Here is a 27619-nt window from a genome sequence, read left to right as displayed (position 1 = left end):
GATAGTAACACGGGTAGGTGAGTTCAAGGACGTGGAGGCCTGACAGTCTTGGAGGTCTACTGCTACAGGCAACACATATGAAGGAGACCCAACCAGGAGTGTTCACATTTCCAAAAATTATTGGGCGACAATGCCAAAGTGGCATCAATTTCACCACAAAAGAAATAATATAATAGGGACTGACAGGTCTTCCACTACACCCAGTATAGCAGATGGACACTCAAATAGGAGTGTTCACATTTACAAATGAGGGCCTTACAACACAGAAGTGGCATTAATTTCACCACAGTAGAAATTGTATAATAGGGACGACCGGTCTTCCACTGTACCCAATCCAGCAGATGGACACCCAACCGGGAGTGTTCACAGTTTAAAAAATTCCTGGCAGATACCACAAAAATGGCATCAATTTCACCACAGTAGAAATAGTATAATAGGGACTGACAGGTCTTCCACAACACCCAATACAGCAGATGGACACCCAAACTGGAGTTTTTACATTTTAAAAAATGAGGGCCTGACACCACCGAAGTGGAATAACTGTCACAAGAATAAAAATAGTAAAATTGGGACCGACACGTTTTCCACTACAGCTAACCCAGTGGATGTAACCAACCATGACTGTTCACATTTCCACAAATTTGTGTTAACATCAGCAGCCACAGTAGGCACAGAAGCCACACTAAAGATATCGCAGAGTGCAGTTACTTGACATTAATGCATCACACTAAAAAATGCAATATCACCTAGTCTATACAGCCTGCGATTGCAGTGAATAAGTCCTTGGAGATCCATGACTTGTTCATCTTGATGAAAGATAGGTGGTCTACACTTTCAGGGTACAGCCAGCTGCGCTTATCCGTCAGGACACCACCAGGAGTACTGAAGACACGTTCTGAGAGTTGCTGGCTGCTGGGCGCCATAAAACCTCCAAGGCGTGTGAGGCTAGCTCTGATCACTCATCCATTTTGGAAGACCAAAATGTGAAAGGGTCCAAATCCTCCATGATGGTATTGATATTCAGTTCCAGATACTCCTGCATCATCCTCTCCATTTGTTCACCACATGTAAGACTTGGACTAAAAAGTGTTGAAGGACTCACAGAAATTGCTTCTTCCAATTACACCACTGCTGTTGCTGATGTTTTGGTGTTGACAAATAGACGTGCTGGAGGCTGGAAGTCTAGAACTGCGATGCGTACTGTGTGCTTCACTGCTGTCTTGGGGAAAAGCTCTCTTCCGGCATTCGTGGGTACCTTTCCAGGGCGGGAAGCATCTGGCAAAATTTGTTTTTTTTTTAACGTGGATCTAAGACTAAGTTCACATTAGAATACCTGTGCGCAGCAAATCATCTGTATGCACAAACACATGCCAAAATGCATACAAACGCATGGTTACGCTGCAGTTTTTATCCGTATCAGCTTACGCATGACACCAAAAAACGCTGCCTGTGCATGCGTTTGTGCAAGCTTTTGCATTGTTTTTGCGCATGCGTTCAAATTTTCAATGTATTTTGTTATGCAGCAAGTGCTGTTTCAGGAGAATTTCCTTGACAAAAGCCACACCCAATGGGCATGTCTTATAGGGATTTTGTATATATAGACCCTACACAGATGGAATCCTTATCTTTTGCTGCTGTATCCTGCTGCAATATGGATCTTGGCATGTAGAGCTTCTATCATAATCTGGATTTGGAATTGAAATTGGCTTTTGCCTTTGCTGTGGCTTGTGAAGAAGAAAGAAGAGCAAGATGGAGAAGACATCGTCACTACTACTGGCAACAACCCATCTTTGAAGTCCGAGAGAGCCGTGGAGCTTACCACTCATTATACACCGAGCTGGTGAAAACCAGGAGATGTTTTTCACTACATGAGGATGTCGGAACAGAGCTTCGATGAATTGCTGCAATATCTCCAAGGATCCATCACCAGGCAGGACACACAACTACGTTGAGCAATTCCTGCTGAGGAACGTCTGTTGGTGACCCTGAGGTACGTAATTTTGAAAAATAAACACATGTTGTTTGTATTATTGTTATAACAGCCATGTGCTGATTTTTTTTCCCATATTTGTTCCGCAGATTCCTGGCTACCGGAGAGACCTTATCATCTCTACATTTTAAATTCAGGATTGGAGTGTCAACCCTTTCTGGGATTGTTGGAGACACTGGCCATGCTTTATATGACGTTCTGCGTGCAGAATTCCTTCCCTAACCCACAACTGAACTCTGGCTGAAGAATGCAGCAAAGTTCCATGAAATTTGTAATTTTCCAAACTGATTGGGTGCTGTGGCGGCAAAAACATTAGGATTCTGAAACCTGCTGGAAGTGAATCCGAGTATTTCAATTACAAAAAATACTTTTCGATTGTTCTCATGGTGAATGCAGATGCTGAGTGTCGATTTTTCGCCATGGACGAGGAAATTACTCACAGACTTTCAAAAACTCTGACATGGGCCAACGTTTGTATGGTAATAATTAAAATTTTCCATCGCCACAATCTCTTCTGAACACTTGAAGGACCACCAATGCCATTTGCTGTGGTTGGGGATGAGACATTTCAAATGTGTGCCAACCTCATAAAACCATACTTGAGTCGGGACTTGAATCACACCAAAAGGATTTTCAACTACCGACTGACAAGGGCACGAAGAACTGTGGCGTGTGCCTTTGGTTTGCTGACATCTAAATGGCACATTTTGGGAATACCAATCAAGCTAGAAACTGAGACAATTGATGATGTGGTCAAAGTGTGTGTTGTTATGCACAATTACATTATGGCAAAAGAGCAACAACAATTAGAACTTGGCAAACCTTGTCATGAATTACAGTGGGGTCTATTTGTATATCCCACCGCTGCCACCAATATGTCATGAACCGGGAGTGTTTGGCTGCCCCCTGTTGGTCAGCGATTTATTATATCCCATTTGGAACTTGCAGCTCTCTGGCCCCCCCCTTACCCTCAGGTCAGTCAGGGAACTGCACCTAGGATAAGTAGTCACCAGAAAGGATGCCTGGTCGTGTACTGGCTATTGGGCACACTGCAGTGAGGGCGTTATAACTACTCCAATCTTTCAGGCAGGAAATACACTTATAAACCTCTGTCAGTCACTGCCAGAGTTCTCCCAAAAGCTCAGAACACATCGCTGCCACCAGCTCCTATTTCTATAATTAGTAGCAGGTCAGGAGCCAACCCAGTCAGTAGCATAATTTACTTCAGAAGACGTTGAGACAATTACAATATGTACAAAACGATTACAAAATAAAAGGATTAAAAGAACTTACATATCTCAGTACTGGCAAGCCATGTGGAGATGTTTGGTGGGGGGAGGGGTTCCCAAAGGTAGAGATTCAGTCCCCCAGCATGGATGGTATATGCTCTGTCCGCCCAGGTTAAACTGACTCCAGAATGAGCACACTAGCCTATAATTCTCCCTGGGTGACCTGACTGGGGGCTGGAGCAATGAGTGCACTCCCCTTTTCCAAAGCTACCAAGAACTCCACTAAAACTCATAACCATCATAGCTCGAGCTGGAAACCTCATAGAGTGACAATGGCAGTATTACATGTCTTCTCACGAGATTAGCTTACATTTAAGTCTAAACATGGGGTAGCAGTACGACCTGGTTAAGTAGAAATCCATTTGTCTGATTCTGCTGGTTCCTATATCACTACTTGGGGTCAAGTTATTTACGTTTTCAAGAACAAAGAGTGTCCCATGTGCTTTGGTATAAAGGACTGATTTCCTGATCACCAACACATTCCTGAAGGAGGAGTGAGGAGAGCTGCTTTGTGCAGGCGAAGGGGGGCCGTCGGGGAATAGCAGCTGCAGCTTGTGTTCTTTACACAGACCTAATGGGGGTTAGAGAGAGACAGAATTACACGCAGCCTGTGCCTGCAAAATGCTTTGGGCTTGTACCAGTGAATGCAGTGGAAAGTTGCAGAAGCATACTTTGAATATGGGCATATTCATCGGTACACCTCCCCCTTTCAGACTGCGCTACAGAGGCAGGACCTCTCAGTACACCTCCATGCGCACCTCGGCAGGCTCGCCACAGTGGGACAACTTGTCTGCATTGCCATGCTCGCTGCCCTTTTTGTATTTGACTGTAAAGTCGTCCTGCTTGAGGGCAAGGCTCCAGCCCAGCAACCTTCCGTTGGTACCGGATACAGTGTGCAGTCAGCTCAGGGGGTTGTGGATGGTCACCACGGTGAAGGTGCATCCGTACAGGTAGGGCTGCAAACATAGCAGGGCCCAAACCATGGCCAGGCACTCCTTGTTGGTGGAATAGGCCACTTCCCTCGGCAGAAGCTTCCGGTTCAGGTACATGGTGTGCTCTTGGTTCCCCGCATACACCTGGCTGAGCACTGCACCGAGGCCAAACTCACTGGCATCAATCTGTACCAGGAACTGCCGACTGCTGTCAATGGCTTTTAGCACAGGAGAACTGCTCAGGGCAGTTTTCAAAGCCCGAATAGCCACCTCACAGCCTTTTGTCCAGTCGACTGTTTGGGGTAGCTTTATTCTTGTGAGGTCCGTCAAGGGCTGTGCAGGGCTGCTATAGTTTTGTACAAAGCGTCTATAGTACCTTGCAGTGCCCAGGAAGGACATCACTTGCTTCTTGGTCCTGGGGGTGGGCCAGGATGCAGTTGCATCCACTTTCCCAGGCTCTGGCCTCAGGGAAACCCCACCTACCCGATGCCCCAGGTAGTGGACCTCGCTCATGCCCATCGGGCACTTTTCCGGTTTGATGGTCAGGCCTGCTTGATGGATGCGCCTGAGCACCTCCTGGAGATGCTGCAGGTGTTCCTCCCAGGAGAGACTGAAGATGGCAATGTCATCCAGGTATGCCACGGACGTTGGAATGAGATGCAGTGAGAGCACGCAGGTAAGGTAAGTAGGATGTGTACTGGAAGCCGGTGGCTGCTGCTGTAACTGTGCGCGCTATAAGAGAAATGAATATTCACTCCCAGCGCAGTGAATATTCATTTAGCTTTAGTAGTGGGCACAGGCTTTAGCCGCAGCTGCCGGCTTCTGCCTCTGTGACCCGCTGCTCCGCCGTCTTTCTGGGACAATGACTTGTGTATTAGCTGAGGGGGTGCTTTTTTTGCACAAAACAGGATTTTATGGAATAAGGCTATTACAATTGTAAAATCATAAATCGGCAGGTTTGGCTGGAGATTATTTTTTTATCAGGGTATGTAGAAGAACTGACACTGGACACACACGGTAAAACTGCGGTAGTTGGTTTATTGATTCTTTATTGAAAACATTTAGATGGATTCAGATGAACCCTCCTACAAAACATGATTAACAAGGTCATTACTACAGGACTGTATGAAAAAGGGATTTATTCTAAAAGCAATGCCAGAGCCAAAAATGAGTGAATCCTGACCTCCAGCATGTAGAAATGATACGTGGTCTTGTGAGTAAAATAAAAACTGCCTAAATAGGAGGACCTATATATCATTGTATAAAGAACTATGGCGATATCGCTGTTCTTCTGTATAAAGTACACTAAGGCTACGTTCCCACGGTCATTAATTGGCAGCACTTTGGACGCAGCACATGTCTGCTGAGTCCAAAGCACTGCGGCTTTTGAACGCAGGTAATTCCGCATGTGTTCACTGAACCGTGCGGAATCACTGTGCCCAATACATTGTATGGGTGAAATTTATCTTGCGGAGACTCGCGTCTCCACAAGATAAATAGACATGCTGCGGTCTGGAAAGATGCACCGCATGTCCGTCTCCGCAGGTAAGCCTCTGGTGTCGGTGCACACATAATTGACTTCTTGAAATCCTATCCACTATGCTGTGACATTTGAATGCTGTGGGTTGGATGCTGCAGGTGTATGCAGTGTCCAACCCGCAGTGTTTACTGACCATGGGAACATACCCTGAGAAATGTATGTAGCCCTAATATTTATCCACAGCTTGTAATGCAATATCTTCAAAGGTGTATAGAGGCCCATTTCCAACAACAATCACTCCAGTGTTCTTATGGTACTTTGTGTTTGCAAACAGTGTAAGAAGGCTAATGGATGGTTAGAATATCCTTGAAAACCCTTGTGCAAGTATGTTAGTACAGCTGAAAACAGTTTGGCTGATTAGAGAACCTATAAACATGACTTTCCTTTGAGCTAGTTGAGAATCTGGAGCATTACATTTGTAGGTTCCATTAAACTCTCAAAATGGCCAGAAAAAAAGAACTTTCATGTGAAACTCACCAGTCTATTATTGTTTTTTGAAATGAAGGCTATTCCATGTGAGAAATTGCGAAGAAACTGAAGATTTCCAACAACGGTGTGTCCTACTCCCTTCAGAGGAAAGTACAAACAAGCTCTAACCAGAGTAGAAAGAGAAGTGGGAGGCCACACTGCACAACAGAGCAACAAGACAAGTACATTAGAGTCTGTAGTTTGAGAAATCGACACTTCACAGGTCCTCATCTGGCAGCTTCATTAAAAAGTACACGCAAACGCCAGTGTCAATGTCTACAGTGAAGAGGCGACTCCGGGATGCTGGCCTTCAGGGCAGAATGACAAAGAAAAAACCATATCTGAGACTGGCTAATAAAAGGAAAAGATTAATATGGGCAAAAGAACACAGACATTGGACAGAGGAAGATTGGAAAAAAGTGTTATGGACAGACGAATCCAAGTTTGAGGTGTTTGAGTCACACAGAAGAAAATTTGTGTGACGCAGAACAACTGAAAAGATGCTGGAAGAGTGCCTGATGCCATCTGTCAAGCATTGTGGAGGTAATGTGATGGTCTGGGGTTGCTTTGCTGCTGGTAAAGTGGGAGATTTGTACAAGGTAAAAGGTATATTGAATAAGGAAGGCTATCATTCCATTTTGCAACGCCATGCCATACCCTGTGGACAGCGCTTGATTGGAGCCAGTTTCATCCTACAACAGGACAATGACTCAAAGCACACCTCCAAATTATGTAAGACCTATTTAGGGAAGAAGCATGCAGCTGGTATTCTATTTGTAATGGAGTAGCCAGCGCAGTCACCAGATCTCAACCCCATTGAGCTCTTGTGGGAGCAGCTTGACCGTATGGTGCGCAGAAAGTGCCCATCAAGCCAAACCAACTTGTATGAGGAGCTTCTGGAAGCATGGGGTGAAATTTCTCCAGATTACCTCAGCAAATTAACTGCTAGAATGCCAAAGGTCTGCAATGCTGTAGTTGTTGCAAAGGGAGCATTCTTTGACGAAAGCAAAGTTTGAAGGAGAATAAAAAATAAAAATCTTTCTTTCGAACCTTGTCAATGTTTGGACTAGATTTTCAATTAATTTGGCAACTCATTTGATTAATAAAAGTATGAGCTTTCATGGAAAACACAAAATTGTCTGGGTGACCCTAAACTTTTGAACCGTAGTGTATAAATGATAATTTTCAATAGGGATATGAAATATTCAATGTACATAGAATATTGCATTTAATTTGCTTTTCAGATATCAGATATATATAAACAACTGAATATGTTTTAATTCAAATGTAAGTTCTAATTTGTTTTCTCATTTACTTATTTTTCATTACTTTGTCTCTCTGTTATGTTTTTTCTTGTACAGTTTGTCAAAAATAAATGGTTTCTTCCTGTGCAGGTTTTCAACAAAACATGATTTTATAGTAAAATATTTCCTACCTAATACGGATGAGACTGACTTTTCCCTTTGTGAGCTATTTCATGTCTAGTAAGACTCCTTTTATTGGTAAAACATTTCCCACATTTTGAACACGAATATGGCATCTCTCCTGTATGAGTTCTCCGATGTCTAAAAAAATTTGAATTATCTGCAAAACGTCTACCACATTCTGGACATGCATAAGGTTTCTCCCCTGTGTGAATTCTCTGATGTGTAACAAGATTTGGCTTACTTGCATAACTTTTCCCACAATCTGAACATGAAAATGGCTTCTCCACTGCATGAACTCTTTTTTGGCTAACATCCTCAAATTTCTGGTTAATATGTTTCCCACATTCTGAAGAAGAAAATCTTTTCTCCTCTATGTCAAATTTTGGATGTGTAACAAATGACATTTGGAGAGGAAAACTTTTTTCATATTCCAAACTTGAAAATTGCTTGTTTTCTGTCAGAGCACTTTCATTTTCAACATCATTTTTGTGACTTTTATGCTTCTTAATAGTCTGTGATGAATCAGAAGATGTGACCTGTTTAAAAGAATATGATGATAGATCTTTGTTTTTAAAGGGTGATGGTATATCTGGACTTGTGGCATAGATGTAAGTTATATCCTTATTGATATCAAGGTCATCTGACTTAAAAATTGAAGATGCGAATTGCCCATCTGATCTCCTGGTACAGCCATCTGCCAAGAATCAAAATTATGTTTAAATAAATTATGATGAATTATATTTTTATAACATTTTTAAAATACCCAAATAAATTGCAAGTTATGTAGCAAAATTCAATTATTTACTAAGACAAAAACAGTTAAAAATCTAACAGACCTTGAAAAGCAACATGTCTTCCATAAACCAATCCAGCAAAATATGTGTTCATATAGACAAATGTTCCCCTTGCTCCTGAGTCTTACAGTTTGTCCAAAAGCGGTTAGTGTACACATGTACACATTGCAGTATCGGGAAGAACCCACCTAAACATTTACAGTGTGCGGATCTCCAGAAGCACAAGCTGGGCACCACTTATTGGGCACTAAAATGGTATATTTGCAATTGTCACTCTCCAACATTCATTGTGTGCTAGTTTCCAGAAAATATCTGTCGAGTAAAAATAATCACTACTCCTAAAGATAAATACACTGAGGGAGTTTGAGTTAATTTTATGAGGGTTTTCTACTGTTTTTCTGCCATTCTGGCACCTTAGATGATCCACAAATTGTGCTCGCAACTATTACATGAAAATCTGCATTCCCAAAGCCAAATGGCGCTCCTTGCCTTCAGAACCCTGCCATGTGCCCAAACAGTATGATATTGTCTTGCTTAGAAGAAGTTCTAAAATATATTGTGTAATCCATTTTTTTCTATTACCCTTTGTAAAATTGAAGAACTTGGGGCTATTTCAATAGTTAGTAAAACACCTAAAAGGTTAAATCTCCTGAATGTGGTTTTTGATACTATGAGGGGTGCAATTTTCTAAAACATAGGCCATCCAAGTTACTATAAAAGTGATTTGGTCCCCAAAAAATAGGTTTTGTGAATTTCCTTGGACATATGATAATTGGTTGTTTAAGATTTTTAAAGTCCTAACAAATAAAAGGATGTTTAAGAAATGCTGTCGGAGAAAAGCAGAAGATGGATTCCAGTTATTAAATATTTTGTGTGGTATTACTTTTTTTAATGGCATAGAAAATCAATGTTTGAACTTTCTAATTCTTCTAAATATTTGGCGAATTTCAGATTTTTCCATAAATAAACTCAAAACAAATTATCCCGAAATGACCACTAACAAAATGTGTCACAGAAAAAAAAAAAATCACTTGAATCAAGTTAAGATTTTAAAATTATTACTACATAAAGTGACACATGTCGATGTGAAATATGGGGCCTGGTTAGGAACAAAACTGGAGTTGTAGAAAGCGATTAAATGAGAGGATCTTCTGCAATAACTGTAGAGAAAACTGTGACATCTCTGTGTAATTACAGTCTGCATTTATCCTCATTTTAGGTTTCCCCTTATTATCTCCAGTAATTGTATTATTACACAAGATTCTTTATGATGTTACATCGTCATCGTCTCCCTATTCAGGTCCCTACAATATTGGATTCGCTCAGTGGAGATCTTCTATATCAAATAATTTTCTTAAAACATCATGAAATTCATGACAAGGAGCCATAAGAGCCATCAACCACGCAAAGCTTAGAGACACATCGTGACATAGGTGTAATGTTTTTTTCATGTAGTTTATCATGAAATTCTTTGAAGTTGGACAGTTCTTTTCTCACAGAAAGTGAAGAGTCAGAATAAAGGAAAACTCTGCTGTTGTTGTACAGAAATTCACACTTGGCCAAGTTTAAAAATTATTACAGTTAATTTATTCTACTAATAAGGTGGAATTTTTATTTTCTGGCCTCGTAGATTCAACAATGGATGACTGCACTGCAAGTTCTTACATAAATGCTCAAACTACCGGGGACAGTTTTGGGTGGAGGAGCATAGAGTGGTCTAGAGGCAGAACGGTGACCTTTAATTGTGATATGACAGGAAAACATTGCAAATAAAGAAGTGTCAGCCATGACTGAGCAGAATCTGTGACCTGTCTGCATTTAGTGGTTACTACTCACCTGGGCGATTATCTGTAGGAATCTCCTCTTTACACCACTCATCACCCCTCCCATGTGTCTCTGTGGTTTTAATATGGGTCAGATCTTCACCCTGAAATAAAAACTGTAAAAGTCACAGACAGATGGAGAAGTCACATCTATGATCAGCTCTAATCCTGCCATCTCCACCGTTCTCATTACAGAAGTATAAAACATATAATACTGGTGGATAAAACAAGACTGAACACAAGACCTTCACAGCCGTCTACACATCATAGGGGAGATCTCATGACACCTTCTCTCCATCTACCTGATGATCCTGAGGAACCTTAGGATTTTCTTGTTCACACTCCTGTGGAAGAAGAGGATGAGGACATTTCACCGATGTTGTCCTCTTACTGGATAGAACTGGAGGAAACACATACAGAAACTGTATTCATTCTTTACATACAGATAATTATAGCCTGCCTGTATTTAGTCCTATTACCTGGTGATGTGAGGGGCTGGGGAATCTCCATCATGACGTCCTTGTACAGATCTTTGTGTCCTTCTAAATAATCCCACTCCTCCATGGAGAAATAGACAGTGATATCCTGACACCTTATAGGAACCTGACACATACAATGATACCGTCATCACCCCGAACCCTTCATAGCGTTACTGTATAAAGTTCCAGCATTCCCAGCAGTGTCACCTCTCCAGTCAGCAGCTCAATCATCTTGTAGGCGGGTTCTAGGATCTTCTGGTCATTAATGTCCTCATGTATCTTGGGGTAAGGTGGAGGCCTCCTGATTTGGTTCAGGGCTCTTCCCCATCCCTCAGACACAGGGTCCTGGTAGAACTCACTAGAGGTCTTCTTCACTACTGTGTAATCCTGGTTATGGAGAGACACATTAATACATTTCAATACAGACATTTCCAGAGTCCTCACCTCTCCAGTTCTGTTTGTTATTCCCATAGATAAGAATGATGTAATGTGAGTCATCAGAATCTCTCACCTCTCCAGTAAGCCGAAAGAGGATCTCTAGGGTGAGGTGTAATATCTTCTCTAGCAATTTTATCCTATCCATCTCTTGATAGTTCAAATAAGGAATTATTTTTATATAGAAGATCTCCACTGAGAGGATCAGATATTGTAGGGACCTGAAAGGGAAGAAGATGACGACAATATAACATCATAAAGATCCCATGCAATAATATAATTACTGGAAATAATGAGAAACATACAGTATATATAATGAGGATAAATATAGACAAACACCAGAGCTCCCAAGAGAGGAGAAGGTGTATGAGAAGGAGAGGGAAATCCACAACAAGCAGCAAACCTGTCAATTGTGTGCTAAATATGGGGAATGGAATCACTGATAAATAACATATACAGTGGGGAAAATACGTTTTTGATACACTGACGATTTTGCAAGTTTTAACACCTACAAAAAATGGAGAGGTCTGTAATTATTATCTTAGGTACACTTCAACAGTGAGAGACAATCTTAAAATCACATTGAATGATATTTACAATTTATATTTTTTTTACATTTTATTACATGAAATAATTATTTGATGCAATAAAAAAAACAACTTTATATTTGGTACAGAGGTCAGAGGTTTCATGTAGTTCTTGACCAAGTCTGCATACACTGCAGCAGGGATTTTGGCCCACTCTTTCATACAGATCTTCTCCAGTAAAAAAGTAAAAAAAAAAATCTGTAAAAATACAAAAAAAAAATCAAAATCACAAAGTAAAAAAAGATATATATTGTACCCATAAATAAGTATTTTTATGTTAAAAAAAATTACACGTTTGGAACCATCGCGTTCAGAACGACTGAACCTATGAAACTATCACACTAGTTAACACCTTCAGTGAGCACCATTAAAAAAAGGCCAAAAATTATGCTTTTTCATCATATCGCTGAACAAAAAGTAGAATAAAAAGGGATCAAAAAGATGATTGTAAATGAAAATCGTATAGCTGAAAAGGACATCTTGTCCCACAAAAAACACATCATCATACAATTCCAGCAGTTTCAAAATAAAAAAAGTTATAGCTCTCAAAAAACAGCAGTTCAAAAATATTTTTTTCTACAAAATATTTTATTGTATACCAGCGCCAAAACAAAAAAAATATATAACTGTGGTATCGCTGTAACCATACTGACCCGAATAATTTATCAATTTTACCACATGCAAAATGGCATAAAAAAACAACAATTCCTGAATTGCTGTTTTTTGTATATATTGCCACCCAAATATAGGAATAGAAAGCAATCAAAAAATGTCATGTGCCCAAAAATGGTAGCAATAAAAACATCAACTCGTCCCATAAAATACAAGCCCTAGAAAGACTCTGACAGCAGAATTATGGAAAAATTATACCTCTTAAAATATGGCGATATAAAAACTAATGTTTGCAAAAAAATCGTCTTTTAGTGTGTGACAGCAGCCAAACATAAAAACCCGATATAAATCTGGTATCATTGTAATCTCACCGACCCAAAGAATCAAGTCGTCTAATCATTTATACTGCACAAGGAACAGCATAATAGATAAAACCAATTCTTAACCTGCTGTTGATTTGTTCATTCTGCCCCCCAAAGTTCGCATTAAGGCTCGGCGCATATTTATCCAGCACTTTACGATGAGCACTTTCACCGGGTTTTCCATGTATATCTCTGAAAAACGTGATTCAGACAGAACCCAAGGCAGAAGATTCTTTATAATGAGGCAGATATTGGCACTCTGGATGTTGTCTGTTTGCCTGTGATCTGGCGTTGTCTGCAACTTTAGGAATGCATAAAAGCGTGGTCTGTGCACTTCTGAAAAGAAGGACACTGCTGAACAGAGGCCTGAAGAAGTCCAGATTAACTCTGCTGCCTCATTATAGTGAATGGATCCGGTTTCTACTGAGATTTAGATGGATACACCTGTAGTGGGATATGTATATGTATGACCAGCAGTAATTGACATTTGTCCTGAGACTACAGCTCTCACAAAGGTCACAACATATGTTATCCTGAGAAAGGCAGTTTCCTGGCTCCAGTCACCCCAGGGGGCCTTGCTGAGACACTTCACACCTTCTGACTCCTTTGAACAGATACATCAATTGCAGAGACACTGTATATTTACTCAGAGAAAGACAGATTACACGAATAGTGTTCAAAGAAAAATAATGTATTAAAATTATTAGTAAAATAGCCAGGATCCAGTCACAAACCAAAGATTAGATTATTAACCTGAGAGGCTGGTCTCGAAATCTGACCTCCAAGTTAACTCTATAAATTAGGCCTGTACACATAGAAAGATGTTCACAGTGAAGGCAGCCCAAGCTGATGTGATCCATTCCATATTTCCCCCTCCCTCAGGGGCAGAATACCTGACTACAAGGTTCGATATTTCTGTAAGTTTTCTCCCTTTTATTTTACCACTGCTTTTGCTTATTTGTATGTCACTTTTTATTTCCACATATTTACACCTTTTATTGTAAGCACTGTACTTTTTCTATTAAAGCTTAAAACTTTGATAAGTTTTAACCTTTATAGGCTCTAAAGTATCCATAGCCTTAGAGTGTGTGACTCTGCTGATTGGCAGACTATAGCAGTAGTATTTTCGGGACTCATCGCCCGTGTGTTCGGTGAGTGGGGGCAGCGTGTATGAGCGGGGTGTGTGGACTGTGTCGGGGTGTGATTTATGCTCCCATTGCAGCATAGAACAGAGGTGAATGCTGGACTGAGTGAGAGGAGATAGATTAACGCTTGCTGGCGCAACCCCAAGTCACGCGCTGAGAAGTGGGTACGTGACAACACCGATGTAAGTGCGTAGCATAGAGCACAAGATAAACATGATGTAAAATGATCCCAATAAAAACTTCAACTCAGTCCACAATAAAATGCAAATCCCGACTTAGGTCCGTCATCTGTCAATTGAAATATAGGGCACTTTCATGTTACTGGAAGTACAAAGTCTCTGGAAAAGCGCAATGGCTCCACAGCCCCAAAAGAAATGCAGTAAATTATGCACTCCCAAATCAAAATGCCCCTCTCCCTTCCAAGCCCCACAGTGTGCTTAAATCACATTTAGCACCCACACGTTTGGCACTTCTTTAGCGATGAGAGCCTGCCTAATTTACTGGTGCATGTCTCCAGAAGCACAAGCTGGGCACACAGTACTGGGCACTACAACGTACTGGGCACTACAATAGCAGATTTGCAATTTTCATTCCGCAACATCCACTACTGCTTGTTTCTGGAAAATATCCATGGAGTCAAAATCATCACTACACCTGTAGATAAATTCCCAAAATGGTATAATATCCAAAACGGGGTCACTTGAGGGGGTTCTACTTTTCTGGCACTTAGGAGCTCTGTATATGGAGTCTGCAAGCTATTCTAGGAAAATCTGCGCTCCAGGAGACAAATAGGGCTCATTTCCCTCCGAGTCTCGCAGTGTGGCTAAGCAGTACTCTACAGCCACATATGAGGTATTTCTACATTTAGCAGAAATTGTGGGACAAATTTTGGTGCCATTTTTACCCATTTCTCAGTATGCAAATATGAAGCTTGGGGCTACCACACAATCTTGGTGGTAAAAATGAAAATTAATTTTCCTTCACTGCCCAGTGGTATAAAATTCTGACACACTTGTGGTGTCAATATAATCACTGCACCCCTAGATGAATTCATTGAGATGTTTTGGTTGTAAAATGGGGTCACTTATATGGGGTTCTGCTGTTCTGGCACCTCAGAGGCTCTTCCAATGTGACATGGTACCCTCAAACCAGTGCAGCACAATTTGAACTGTAATATGGCGCTCCTTCCCTTCTGAGATTTGCACTGTGCCTCAAAAGTAGTTTTCAACCACATACGGTCCAAATTTTACGGTCCATTTTCTCCTATTTCCCTTGTGAAAATTAAAAATTTGGAGTTAAGTAAAATTTTTGTGGGAAAATTTTGATTTTTTTTTTTTTTCACGGCTCACCGATATAAACATCTGTGAAGCACCTGGGGTTTTAAGGTGCTCAATACACATCTAGATAAGTTTCCTGAGGGGTCTAGTTTCCAAAATGGTGTCTCTTGGGGGGGGTTCCACTGTTTAGGCACATCAAGGGATCTCGAAACGCAACATGGCACCTAGTAATTATTTTAGCAAACTTTGCATTCAAAAAGTCAAATTGCGCTCCTTCCCTGCCATGCACCCAAACAGTGGTTTTCCTCCACATATGGGGTATCGGCATGCTCAGGAGAAATTGCACAACAAATTGCTTATAAGGTCCATTTCCTACGGTTACCCTTGCAATAGTAAAAAAGATTAGATCTAAAGGAAAACTTTTGTGAAAGAAAGTTAAATGTTTATTTTTTCCTTCCACATTCCATCAATTAATGTGAAGCACCTGAAGGGTTAATATACTTCTTGAAAGTGGTTTTGAGCACCTTGATTTTAAAACAGTGTCACCTTTGGGTATTTTCTTTCATAAAGATCCCCCAAAGTCACTTCAAATGTGAAGTGGTCCCTAAAAAAATGGTTTTGCAAATTTTGTTATAAAAATTAGAGATCGTTGGTCAACTTTTAACCCTTATAACTTCATAACAAAAAAATTATGCTTTCAAAAATTGTGCTGATGTAAAGTAGACATGTTGGAAATGTTATTTTTTAATTATTTTGTGTGATATATCTCTCTGATTTAAGGGCATAAAAATTAAAAGTATGAAAATTGCAACATTTTCGCCAAATTTCCGATTTTTTACAAAATAGACGTAAGCTATATGAAAGAAATGTTACCACTATCATGAAGTACAAAAAGTCATGAAAAAACAATCTCAGAATCAGTGGGATCCATTGAAGCATTCCAGAGTTATAACCTCATAAATTAAATTGACAGTGGTCAGAATTGAAAAATTAAAAAAATTGACCTGATCAGGAAGGTGAAAACAGGCTTCGGGGGGAAGGGGTTAAGGATAGTGTATTCTAGTTGTTTATTGGAGATCTAGGACAGCTGACATGTGCCCACAACATCTATGGGTGGAATCACGATCCACCAGCGGCTCCACCCGTTAAATGCTGTTGTCCATCTCTGACAGCAGCATTTAATGTGATCCTGCTGGAAGAAAGTCACCAATCCCGCTCATTGGTGACCCCGTCACACGATCGCGGGTCACCAATGGGTTGGCATGACAACCAGAGGTCTCCAGCAGAACGCTATGGTTGTCAAAACCCGATAGCTATTAGAGCTACCCGGTGGTCGGCGCTCATAGGAAGTGAGCATTTCTGCTACACACAGGCGATCTGATCATTGCCTGTGTGTAGCAGAGGCAATTGGACAACTGCAGCTTCTAGTCTCCTATGGAGACTATTGAAGCATGCAAAAAGTAAAAAAAAAAAGTTTCTAAAAATATTAAAAAAATAAAAGATTAAATCACCGCCATTCGCCTCTTTCAAAATAAAACAGTAAAAAAATGACACATTTGTTATCGCCACGTTCAGAATTGCCCGCTCTATCAAGCTATAAAAAGAATTAATCTGATCGGTAAATGGCGTAGCGAAAAGAAAATGCCAGAATGACATTTTGGTCGCAGCAACATTGCATTAAAATGCAATAACAGGTGATCAAAAGAACATATATACACCAAAATGGTATCATTTCGGCAGTTCGGCATGAAAAAAATAAGCCCTCAGCCAGCCCCAGATCACGAAAAATAGAAACGCTACAGGTCTCGGAAAATGACGCAATTTTTTTTTTTTTTTTTTCACCTTTTAAATAACAAACAATCTAGACATGTTTGGTATCTCCGAAATCATAATGACCTGTAGAATCATAATGGCAGGCCAGTTTTAGCATTTGATGAACATGGCAAAAATAAATCCAAAACACACTTGCGGAATTGCACTTTTTTTTTGCAATTTCACCGCACTTAGCCATATTTCTATATGAAATATAGAAAAAATAGGAAAAATAGGAAAAATAAAAAAAAGTTATGGCTTTGGGAATAAGGGGAGCCAAAAACAGAAACGCAAAAACAAAAAATGGCTGCGGCATGAAGAGGTTAATATAACAACCATTTAATATACTCAGGCAAAAATAATACTTTGTTACAGCTATAGGATTATTAATAGTCTGTGTACTCAGAGAATTTTTGTACTTTTGTATATTTGTATTGATGTTGTAATGTTTGTTTATCCATTTTAAAATTAAATATTACGTTAGGTTTTATAATTCCACTTTTTACTCCAATTGGATAAGACAGTGAATTAAAGGGCTGCTACATCGAATGTCATGAATGCAAAAACTTTAGGTAATTTGAGTTTCTTGAGATCCATAATGAGATCAGTGGAATATCTCAAATGAGAGGGCAGCTTTAGGCTGGTTTCACACTTGCGCCTGTGAACGCAGCGTTTCATCCGCATACACCCGCATGCATCCAATGTACATATCTTTAACATGGTGTACGTAGGGACATGCGTTTGCATGAGTTCGCCTGCGGATGCGTAGGCATGCGTCGTGTCGCGGTGTGCGGCGGGGCGGCGCGGCCAACGCAACATGTTGCATTTTTTGAGGCGTCAAATTTCCACGGCCATATGCATGTAGACTCTTGCAGATAGAGTGCATCAAAACAACGCATTACAGTCTATGGGAACACATAAGTACGCAAGGACATGCGTACGATTGCGTTTGTGCACGCATGCATATTTATGGTTAAACATGTCCAGGAACTGGTTTAAGCCACCCCCCCCCACGCACAAAGCTTTTAAAAGAGGGTGTTGACAATGGACCCTCCAGGACTCTCAAGCCTTTGGAAGAGATTGCAAGCAGTCAGATTCTGTGAAGACTCAGAAATTTACAAAATGTAAGTATACAAGCTATATGTCTGCCTGTCTGTTTTTCTCCCTGCAGTCTGTAATCACTTCTGTCTCTCTTGCAGCTATAGCCATGTCCTCCAGTGCAGATCTCACAGAGTGGACATGAGACTGAAGTGAGTACATTTGCTACTGATTGGTAAGGCCTCTTTCACACTTCCGTTTTTACAATCTGCACAGGATCCGTCAAAATGTTGAAAAGACGGATCCTGTGCAGATTGTAAAAAACGGGTGCACTGGGCCCGGTTTTCTGATGGACCCATCGAGGCTATGTGCACCTCTTGTGTATGCGTCTTCGCAGCAGTTTTCCGCTGCGAAAACGCATACACAACACAACCCAGGTTAATAATAATTAAAAAAAAAAATTGCAATATTCTTACCTTCCGGCGTCCTGCGCAGTGTTACCGATGCTCCCGGCAGCTGGCGGTTCCCAGTAAGGGTATGTGTCCACGTTCAGGATTGCTTCAGGCTTTGGTCAGGATTTTATGCAGGTAAAATCCTGACCAAAACTGCACCTGAGGTCACTGGCAGGTCACCTACGGTGTTCCTGCGTGTTTTGCTCATTGTAGCAACATGCTGCGTTTTGAAAAAACGCACCGCATGTGTGTTTTCACGGCAAAAACACATGCGTTTTTTAACGCATAGTGGAGTTGGGATTTCATGAAATCCCCTCCACTATGCTGTAACATCTGGACGCTGCGTTTTTGACGCTGCGGAAAAACGCAGCGTCAAAAACGCAGCGTTTCTTGAACATGGAAACATACCCTAATACCTTGCGTGCAATGACCTCTGATGACGTCGCAGTCTCTCACCATGACGTCATCGGGTCATTTCACAATGTATTACTGGGAACGCCAGCTGCCGGGTGCATCGCAAGCATCACTGTGCGGGACGCCGGAAGGTGAGAATATTGCGATTTTTTATCTTTTTTTTAACATTATATCTTGTAATAATTGATGCTGCATAGGCAGCATCAATAGTAAAAAGAGAGAGCGAGAGAGAATTTCCCTGACTGGAAATTCTTCCACGCATGCTGAGTTTCAAAAGACGGCATCCGTCGCTGGATTCCTGCTTTTGACGGTCAGCGTACACAAAAAATGTTTCTATGTGCGTTGTCCCCGCCCGACGGACCGCGATTTTCCAACGGATCCAGTGCACGACGGATGAAACGGATGGCCATCCATCACAATCCGTCGCTAATACAAGTCTGTGAGAAAAAACAGGATCCAGTAGAAAAATTTGCTGGATCCTGTTTTTTCAAAAATCGACAGATTTCGATGGGAGCTCAAAGACGTAAGTGTCAAAGAGGCCTAAGTATTCACTGTCACTAATTACACATGTGGTAAAATCATGTTTTTTCTTTACAGAACACTTCAAGTGCAGACGAGCAGGAGCAGCAGACCCAGGCCCAAGTTCCGGTGGCAAGAAAGTGTGTAAGTATTCTTGACCGGTTTTTGTTCTTGTTGACTGTTTTTGTTTTAAAGTGTTTTATCTTTACAACATTAATGTCTTTCTTTCATTTCTAGGTTCCACAACGGGAGCAAGAATTCCTCGACAATAACCTCATCATAATGTGGGTGGAAGAGAGAGTTCCGTTGTGGGACACCCGGGAGCAGCAGCACTTGAACGCTGTGGTGATTTGGTGGCTGTGGAATGAAGTGGTCCAATTGCTGATGGATGACTGCGACAACACCACGCCATGAGTCCGAAAGGATTTTCGTAAGTATTGCAATGTGGTCTGACGCGATAGTGAACCTGTAGGCCGTGATCACACAACCATGTGTGATGCGAGAAACTACTGCAAGTTCCTTGCATCACACACAGTTGTGTGATCCCAGCCTAAAGAGCATTTTTTAACAATTTCTTTTTTTCCCCCTTCACAGTGAACAAAGTCAGAACCAGTTGGTGTTCGATGAAGGATCGCTTCAATAAGGACCTGAGACAGGAGATCCAAGTTCACAGTGGTGCTGCTGCAAGGATCAGGAAATACAAGTACCATAGGAAGCAGTCTTTCCTGAGGCCTGTCCTTGCTCAGCGAACGTAAGTATTTTTGTGTTGTTTTCCATTGTGTTGTATTCCCTAATTTGATTTTTTCTATTCCACAGGATATGCTGGCGCTTTTACAATTGTAATTTTTTTATAGTAATGTTTTTCATTTCTTTTCCACACAGAACCTGGAGCAGTACCCTTAAACCTAGATCGTCCTCTGGAGCTGCCCCTCATCGAACAGCAACGGAACAGTCCCAGCCATCCACCAGCGATGGAGCAAATGGGCAGGCTTCACAGGCTGGAGAACAGGCAGCTGGTCCTTCAGGTGTTCCCCTGTCCCAGGCCTCTGCCACTGTTTTTTCGGGGTCTTCCCGCCAGCGGCAGAAGGCCTTGGACAGGACACTCATGCTCGAGTTTGTTCACTTGAGCTCGGTGTTCCAGAATGGCCTGAAGGCGCTCGGAGATAGACTGGAAAGTGGTTTCACCCATATAAACACACTTTTCCAGGATGTCAACAGACACCTTGACCACCTGGAAGCCGACTTTCAGAGACCGGCATAACATTTTTTTTACTGCGATAGAGCGGTGCATGTCGGAACACCTTACGCCTGAACTCCAGCTTAATGTGATGCAGGCCTGCAATGCTGCTTACATTCAGGCTATGCAGCAGACTCGGTACTTCCAGCAGCCACACGTGGCATTTCTGCCTGTGCCACCACTATCCCGCTTCAGGTCTTCACCGAGTTCTGCTGCATACCATTGTACGGCCACCACCATGCCCAGTCCTGCTGAACGCCAGTCCACCGCCACCACCAGGCCCAGTCCTGCTCCTGCATGGCCGTCCACTGCCACGACTATGCCAGGTCCAGATCCTGCCCGGCTATCCACTGCCACCACCAGGTCGGGTCCAGATCCTGCACGGCTATCCACTGCCACCACCAGGTCGGGTCCAGATCCTGCACGGCTGTCCACCGCCACCACCAGGTCGGGTCCAGATCCTGCACGGCTGTCCACATCGACAATGCAGAGTCCTGGGACTGCACGCCATGCTGAACCCACCACTCCCACCCTCCCAAGGAGACACAAAAAAAGAAGGCAGCCACCTAAGATGGGACAGAAATCCAAAAAGAAGAGTCGTGGCAACAAAAATGTCAAACTACCTCCACCCTCACCTCCCAATGTGTCTCTGTTGTCCAGTTTGCCTCTCCCTTCCAATGTGTCTCTCCCGTCCCATGCTTCCACTCCTAATGTGTCTACTTCCATCCCTGAAAAATAGCAAAAAGGGTAGGAGATGCTTACCTGCCTGGGCTTCCAAACAAATGCAGTGGACCCATGTGGTTAAGATGGCGGCAACACAGGTGCAGAAATACCGATGAGGCAGCCACTCACAACCTACTTAAATTACCAAATTAATGGAGGGGGGGCTGCTTGGCATATGACTGCACATTAGAGACTTGTATGTGGCGCTGTTCACACAATGGGAATGCACAGCATCAAGGTTAACAGCCTATTAGTGACGCCCTTCTATTAGCTCAGGCGGGCTGCCCAGCGCTATTAAGATGCATCCCATGTGAACAGACACCACAGTTTACAAGACCATTAATTTGGTAGGTTGTGAGTGGCTGCCTCATCGGTATTTCTACACCTGTGTTGCCGCCATCTTAACTACTTCCATCCCTGACCTCCCATACCCCACACATTTAGTAGGCCCTTCCCCTGGAACCCTTCATCATCCACATCTACCAAATCATCCCAGCTCCACACATCCTCAGGTCCATAACATTTCGCCCTCATTCTATCGTAAAAGTTAATTGCTGTGTTGTAAAATAAATTTGTGGGTTTTTATTTTCCCTGTCACTGCTTGTTCTTTGTCTCCTTCGTCGCCGTCAACACACACCATGCGCTGTGAACACACACGTCGCCATCACCGCTATAGAAGTATTCACTCAAGAAGCAACTTTGCTGCAGTGTAAAGCTTTGTGTTTTTGCCACCTCATAGTTCCATGACAGACACAGTCTGCTCCTCCTTTTCTTTCTTTGCTTTACACAACTGCAGCTTTGCTTCTTGCGTCTGTCATGGAGCTATGAGGTGGCAAAAACACAAAGAGGACTGAAAATTCTCCAAAAAAAATAATTAATACAGCACAAAGGGTCAGGGGTCAGCAATGCTCACCTGCCCAGGTGTCAGCACTAGTGCACTCAGGATGCAGCAAACCCATGAAGTAAACATGGTTGAAAAACACTGATGAGACCACTGCTCAGAACGACACTGAGCAATCACACCTCCATGAATTGGCAGACTATGAGCGGTCATGTCATCAGTCTTTTGCACCTGTGTTGCCGCAATGTTTACTACATGGGTTTTCTGCATCCTGAGTGCACTAGTTCTGACATACGAGCAGGTGAGTAAAGATATGAGGTGGATTAGCTCCATCGTCTCTTCAGTCTGCATTAATCTATTGGACTATAGATTAAAGCAGACTGAAGAGATGATGGAGCTAATCCGATGTCACCTACCATAGCACTGACAGAGAGAAGAGGTGTAGTGTAAAGCATGGGTGACATAACACAATCTGCATGAGACAGGGAGTGGATTATGCCCAATCTGTATGAGACAGAGAGTGGAATAAAGACTGTAGTTGTGGCCCGGTGATCACCTTGTAGAGGGCACTTGGAACAGGCGTTTCACTATAGGTGCTTTATTGTCAGCAAACGTAACAGGTACATTTTAACATTCCAGGCACATAACATTCCAGGTACATAACAATACAGGAACATTTTACTGGCTTAAACCATTTCATCTTGCCAGGTTCATCAAGTTCTACCGTGGGTCGCTCTTTAGCCATGATGTAATTGTGCAGAACCACACGCGCTTTGACAACCTCATTGATTGTATCAATTTTGAAATTAATGGCTGTTCCCAAAATGCGCCATTTCGATACCAGCAAACCAAAGGCACACTCAACAGTTCTTCGTGCCCTTGTCAGTCGGTAGTTAAAAATTCTTTTTGTGTGGTTCAAGTCCTGACTGGAATATGGTTTAAGGAGGTTTGCACACATCTGAAACGCATCATCCCCAACCACAACAAATGGCATTGGTGGGCCTTCACTGTTGGGAAGAGGTTGTGGCAATGGGAAATTGAAATTGTTCCCATACAAGCATTTGCTAATGTCCGAGTTTTTAAATGTCTGCGAGGCATTACCTTGTCCAAAAGATCTAATGTCAATGGCGACAAATCTACAGTCCGCAGCTGCAATCGCCATGAGCACTATGGAAAAATATTTTTTATAATTAAAGGACTCGAATCCAGTTCCAGACGGTTTGGTAATTCTAATATGTTTTCCGTCCACAGCTCCTAAACAGTTTGGGAAATTACAAATTTCCAAGAAATGTTATGCATTTTCCTGCCAGATTTCAAGGGTGGGTAGGGGGATAAATTCCTCACACAGAACGTCTCACAAATCCCGGCAGGTGTCTGCAAGAATCCCAGAAAGTGTCGAAATTCCATTCCGGAATTGGAAATGGAGCGATGATAAGCTCTCTCCGGTAGCCAGGAATCTGCCAAAAAGAGAAAGGAAAAAAACATTAAGTCCATGGCTTTTAGAACAATAATATTTATAACAGGTGTTCCACCGAACAGAAAAAAGAAATAAGTACATGGCAGAAAAGTAATATTTATGACAGGCGTTTCTTTTAAAAAATTACGTACTTTAGGGTCACCAGCAGACGTTCCTCAGCAGGAATTGCTCTACGTAGCTGTGTGTCCTTCCTGCTGATGTCTCCTTGTACACGTACCAGCAAATCACTGAAGCTCTGTTGAGACATCCTCGTGTACTCAAAATATTTTTTCGGGTTTTCACGGAGCTCACTATATAAGGAGTGGTAGGCTCCACGTCTCTCTCGGACTTCAACAATCGACAAGGACCTATTCTCTGTCTTTGTCTTTTCCTTTCTTGTTCACAAGCAAATGCAAAGGCAAGAAACACGTTCACATCCAAATTCAGATTCCGAAACTCTCCATGCGAAGATCCATCTTGACGCTGGACACAGCAGCAAAAGATGAGGATTTCATCTGTACAAGGGTCTTTATACAGAATTTCCATGAGACACGCCCATTGGGCATGGCTTGTGTCAAGGAAATTCTCCTGGAAAAGCATTTTCCAATCTAACGCATGCGCATAACAAGCGCAAACGCATGTAAACGCTGAGGTTTATTTTGCAGTCTTGCATAAGCTGATGTGGATAAAAAGCGCCGCGTTAGCATGCACTTGTGGTTGATATGCTGCACACATAGACGCAAATATGAAACTAGCCTTAGAACACAGGACTGCAGAAAGATCAACATTATTGGATAAGTTGGCTGCGAGTGATTGGATTCCCCATACAAGTTGACTACCGGCGGGATTGGTAAGGCTATTATGTACCTTCAGCAGGTAGTAGAAAAATGGCAGCTGGAATTGCCTGATGTCAAGAAAATCCTTTTCCTTTCTATTCAACAATTTTCAGTTGGCTAACCAGGTCAAGAAGAATAGGGCACCACCAGTCAAAAACCCCATCTTTGTTTTCTACACTTAGCAGTGGAATCAATGGTTCCTATAGATACAACGGAAAAGGCTGTTCGTGTTGCAAGATGTTGAGACATGGAGAAAAAAAACTTTTCATTTTCAACAGGGAAATCATTTACGACCAAGCAGGACGTCCATTCCAATTCTAAATTTGTGATCTACCTGTTGGAATGCGAATGCAGGTTACAATACGTAGGGCGAATCACTCAGGCCATACACAAAAGAATGAATGGGCACAGGTACAATATAAGAACTGGCATCATGCAGCATAGTCTCTCCAGACATTTTTCAACTAAACACCATAAAGATCCTACCAACTTCAAATTAATCATAATAGAACAAACAGACCGCAGAGATTGAGCAACAGGGAATCTTTTTGGATATTTAAAGTTATCCACACTCAAGCCTGATGGCCTAAATGAGTGTATAGAAAATACAGGTTAGCACCGGGAATTGGGTTTTTTGGCGGTAGTGAATAAGAAGCACCAGTATACAATCTGATGTGTTTTGAATTTATATCAAATTTAAATAATTAAAAAAAAAAAAAAAATTATGATGGGTTCTTTCTTTGCAATTTTAGAAATTTGTACACTTCGTCTGAGATTCGATAATATTTATACAGTGTTATGGTATTTGCTGATGACTAAGGGTATGTTTCCACAGTCCGTAACCGCTGCGGGTTTGATGCTGGGTTCACCTGCAGTGTCAACCCCGCAGAGTCCAGGTGTTACAGCATAGCGGAGGGGATTTCAAGAAATCCCATCTCCACTATGCGTTAAAAGACGCCAGCGGCTCCCTACGTAAACGGACATGCGACGCGCCTTTCCAGACTGCAGCATGTCTATTTATGTTGCGGAGACACAACATAAATTTCCCATTCACTATCATTAGATGCGGTAAAACCGCATCATCTTTATAGTCACATGCGTAATAAGTGCAGAAACACATCTTACTACGCGTGTGAACTAATTTATATAATGTCCTACCTTGTGCCACAGCCGAAACTTTGCGTCCACTGTAGTTCTCGCGATGATATCAGTTGACAGCGAGAACTGCCGTGCACGTGACTGGGGGTTATCTCCGGTCACTAGCAAAGTTCTCACTGTCAACTGATCAGCTGATAGTGAGAACTGCAGTGCAGATGATCACCGGAGACCGAGTTACCTCCGATGGTCATCTACAAGCTCTGCTACATCTGGATGTCATGCTGGATGGTGGCGTAATGCCAACTTTCAATTAGCTTTATTTCAACTGACAGAAAAAAAACGCATGCAATGAAAAAAGCATCAAAAAACGTATGCGGTAAAAAGCATAAAAATGCAGTTGACCTGCCAGTGACCTCAGATGCAGGTTTGGTGCAGATTTTACCTGCATCAAATACTGAGCAAATACTGCAATATAGCAGAAAATACCCAAAAGTGACATCATTCTAAAAACTGCACCCCTCAAGGTGCACAAAACCACATTTAATAAGTTTATTAACACTTCAGGTGGTTCACGAGAACTTAAGCAATGTGGAAGGAAAAAATTAACATTTTAATTTTTTTCACAAAAAATTTACTTTGGAACTAAACTATTTTATTTTCACAAGAGTATCAGGAGAAAACGGACCACAAAATGTTGTGCAATTTCTCCCTAGTATGCTGATACCCGGTTTATGGGGGAAAGCCACTGTTTGGGCGCATGGCAGGGCTCAGAAAGGAGGGAGCGCCATTTTACTTTTTGAACGCAAAATTAGCTGGAATCAATGGCGGGCGCCATGTCATGTTTGCAGACCCCCTGATGTACCTAAACAATGGAAACCCCCCAATTCTAACTCCAACACTAACACAGCCCTAACCCCTACACACCCCGAACCCTAATCTCAACCCTAACCACAACACCACCCTAACCCCAACACAACCCTAACCCTAGCCCCAACCCTAACCATTGCCCCAACCCTAACCCAACCATTACCTTAGCCCCAACCCTAACCCAACCCTAACTATAACCAACTATAACCCCAACCATAACCCTAATGAAAAAAAACTTTTTTTAAATTTTATTATTTTGATGATAAAGGGGGGTTTGCTTTACTATTTTTTTTATTTTATGGCTGTGATAGGGTCTATCACAGTGATCAAAATTAACCAATTTCCTATTTTTTCCAAGTGCAGGCTGGCAGATCTCGTGGGCACACTGCACATGCGCCCACCATTTTCTTCCAGGAAGAAAATGCTTACGCAGCGGGACAACACTGGGGGATACAGGAGGTTCCAGGGACACCGGGGGGGCTCGGGGATCCCAATTTCTCTCCTCTGATGTGCTAGATCACATCAGAGGACAGAAAAATTTTATGGGAAATCTGATTTTTTTTGGCGGTCACCATTATTTTGTGAATAACGGTGATGGCAACACTGGGGTCGGTAAAAACTGACCTGAGTCATGTTCTCCGGGGTCTCAGCTACCCCCAGTAGCCGAGACCCCGGAGAATTTCCAACGCTGGGGGGTGCTATACACTTATTTCTCAGCGCCGGTAAAAAGCGGCACTGAGGAATAAGTGCCCTTAACTGCCGCCATTGAAAGGAGTATTGGTGGTCGTTATAGGCTTAGTATGACAATTTTTATATTGTTTATGTTGTGTCCTTGACCACAGAAATGTTTGACCACCGGTAAAAAATTTTGCTCAATTTCTGTCCTGTTTCTCCCACATAAAGACCTCCAATACGACATATGGTGCACAGAATTAAGTACACCACATTGGAAGAGGAACATGTGAATATCCCAGAATGCTAAGGCTATGTGCACACGGTGCGGATCTGCCTGCGGATCCGCAGCAGTTTTCCATCAGGTTTACACTACCATGTAAACTACCGGAAACGCTGCGGTGTATTTTCAGCAGCATGTCAATTCTTTGTGCGGATTCCGCAGCGTTTTACACCTGCTCCTCAATAGGAATCCGCAGGAGTAAAACCGCAGG

The 27619-nt window shown here is 42.1% G+C and overlaps 2 protein-coding genes across 2 annotated transcripts in view; both read right to left on the bottom strand.

Moving 5' to 3' along the window:
- The window catches only part of LOC143767471 (uncharacterized), a 432524-nt gene that overhangs the window by 401203 nt on the left and 3702 nt on the right, over positions 1-27619 (bottom strand). The gene's annotated exons all lie outside the window — the stretch shown is intronic.
- The window catches only part of LOC143767495 (uncharacterized), a 62799-nt gene continuing 40418 nt past the window's right edge, over positions 5239-27619 (bottom strand). The window contains exons 2-7 of the mRNA XM_077255884.1: positions 11254-11398; positions 10950-11129; positions 10743-10866; positions 10566-10663; positions 10277-10367; positions 5239-8340 (exon numbers count right to left, since the gene is read on the bottom strand). Of these exons, the coding sequence (XP_077111999.1) occupies positions 7655-8340; positions 10277-10367; positions 10566-10663; positions 10743-10866; positions 10950-11129; positions 11254-11398 (1324 nt within the window). The 3' untranslated portion in view covers positions 5239-7654. The remainder of the gene's footprint in view (positions 8341-10276; positions 10368-10565; positions 10664-10742; positions 10867-10949; positions 11130-11253; positions 11399-27619) is intronic.

Source organism: Ranitomeya variabilis, chromosome 4, assembly GCF_051348905.1.
Source record: "Ranitomeya variabilis isolate aRanVar5 chromosome 4, aRanVar5.hap1, whole genome shotgun sequence".
Lineage (NCBI taxonomy): Eukaryota > Metazoa > Chordata > Amphibia > Anura > Dendrobatidae > Ranitomeya > Ranitomeya variabilis.
The sequence above is the reverse complement of the archived record's forward strand: the minus strand, read 5'-3'. Positions and strand labels throughout refer to the sequence as shown.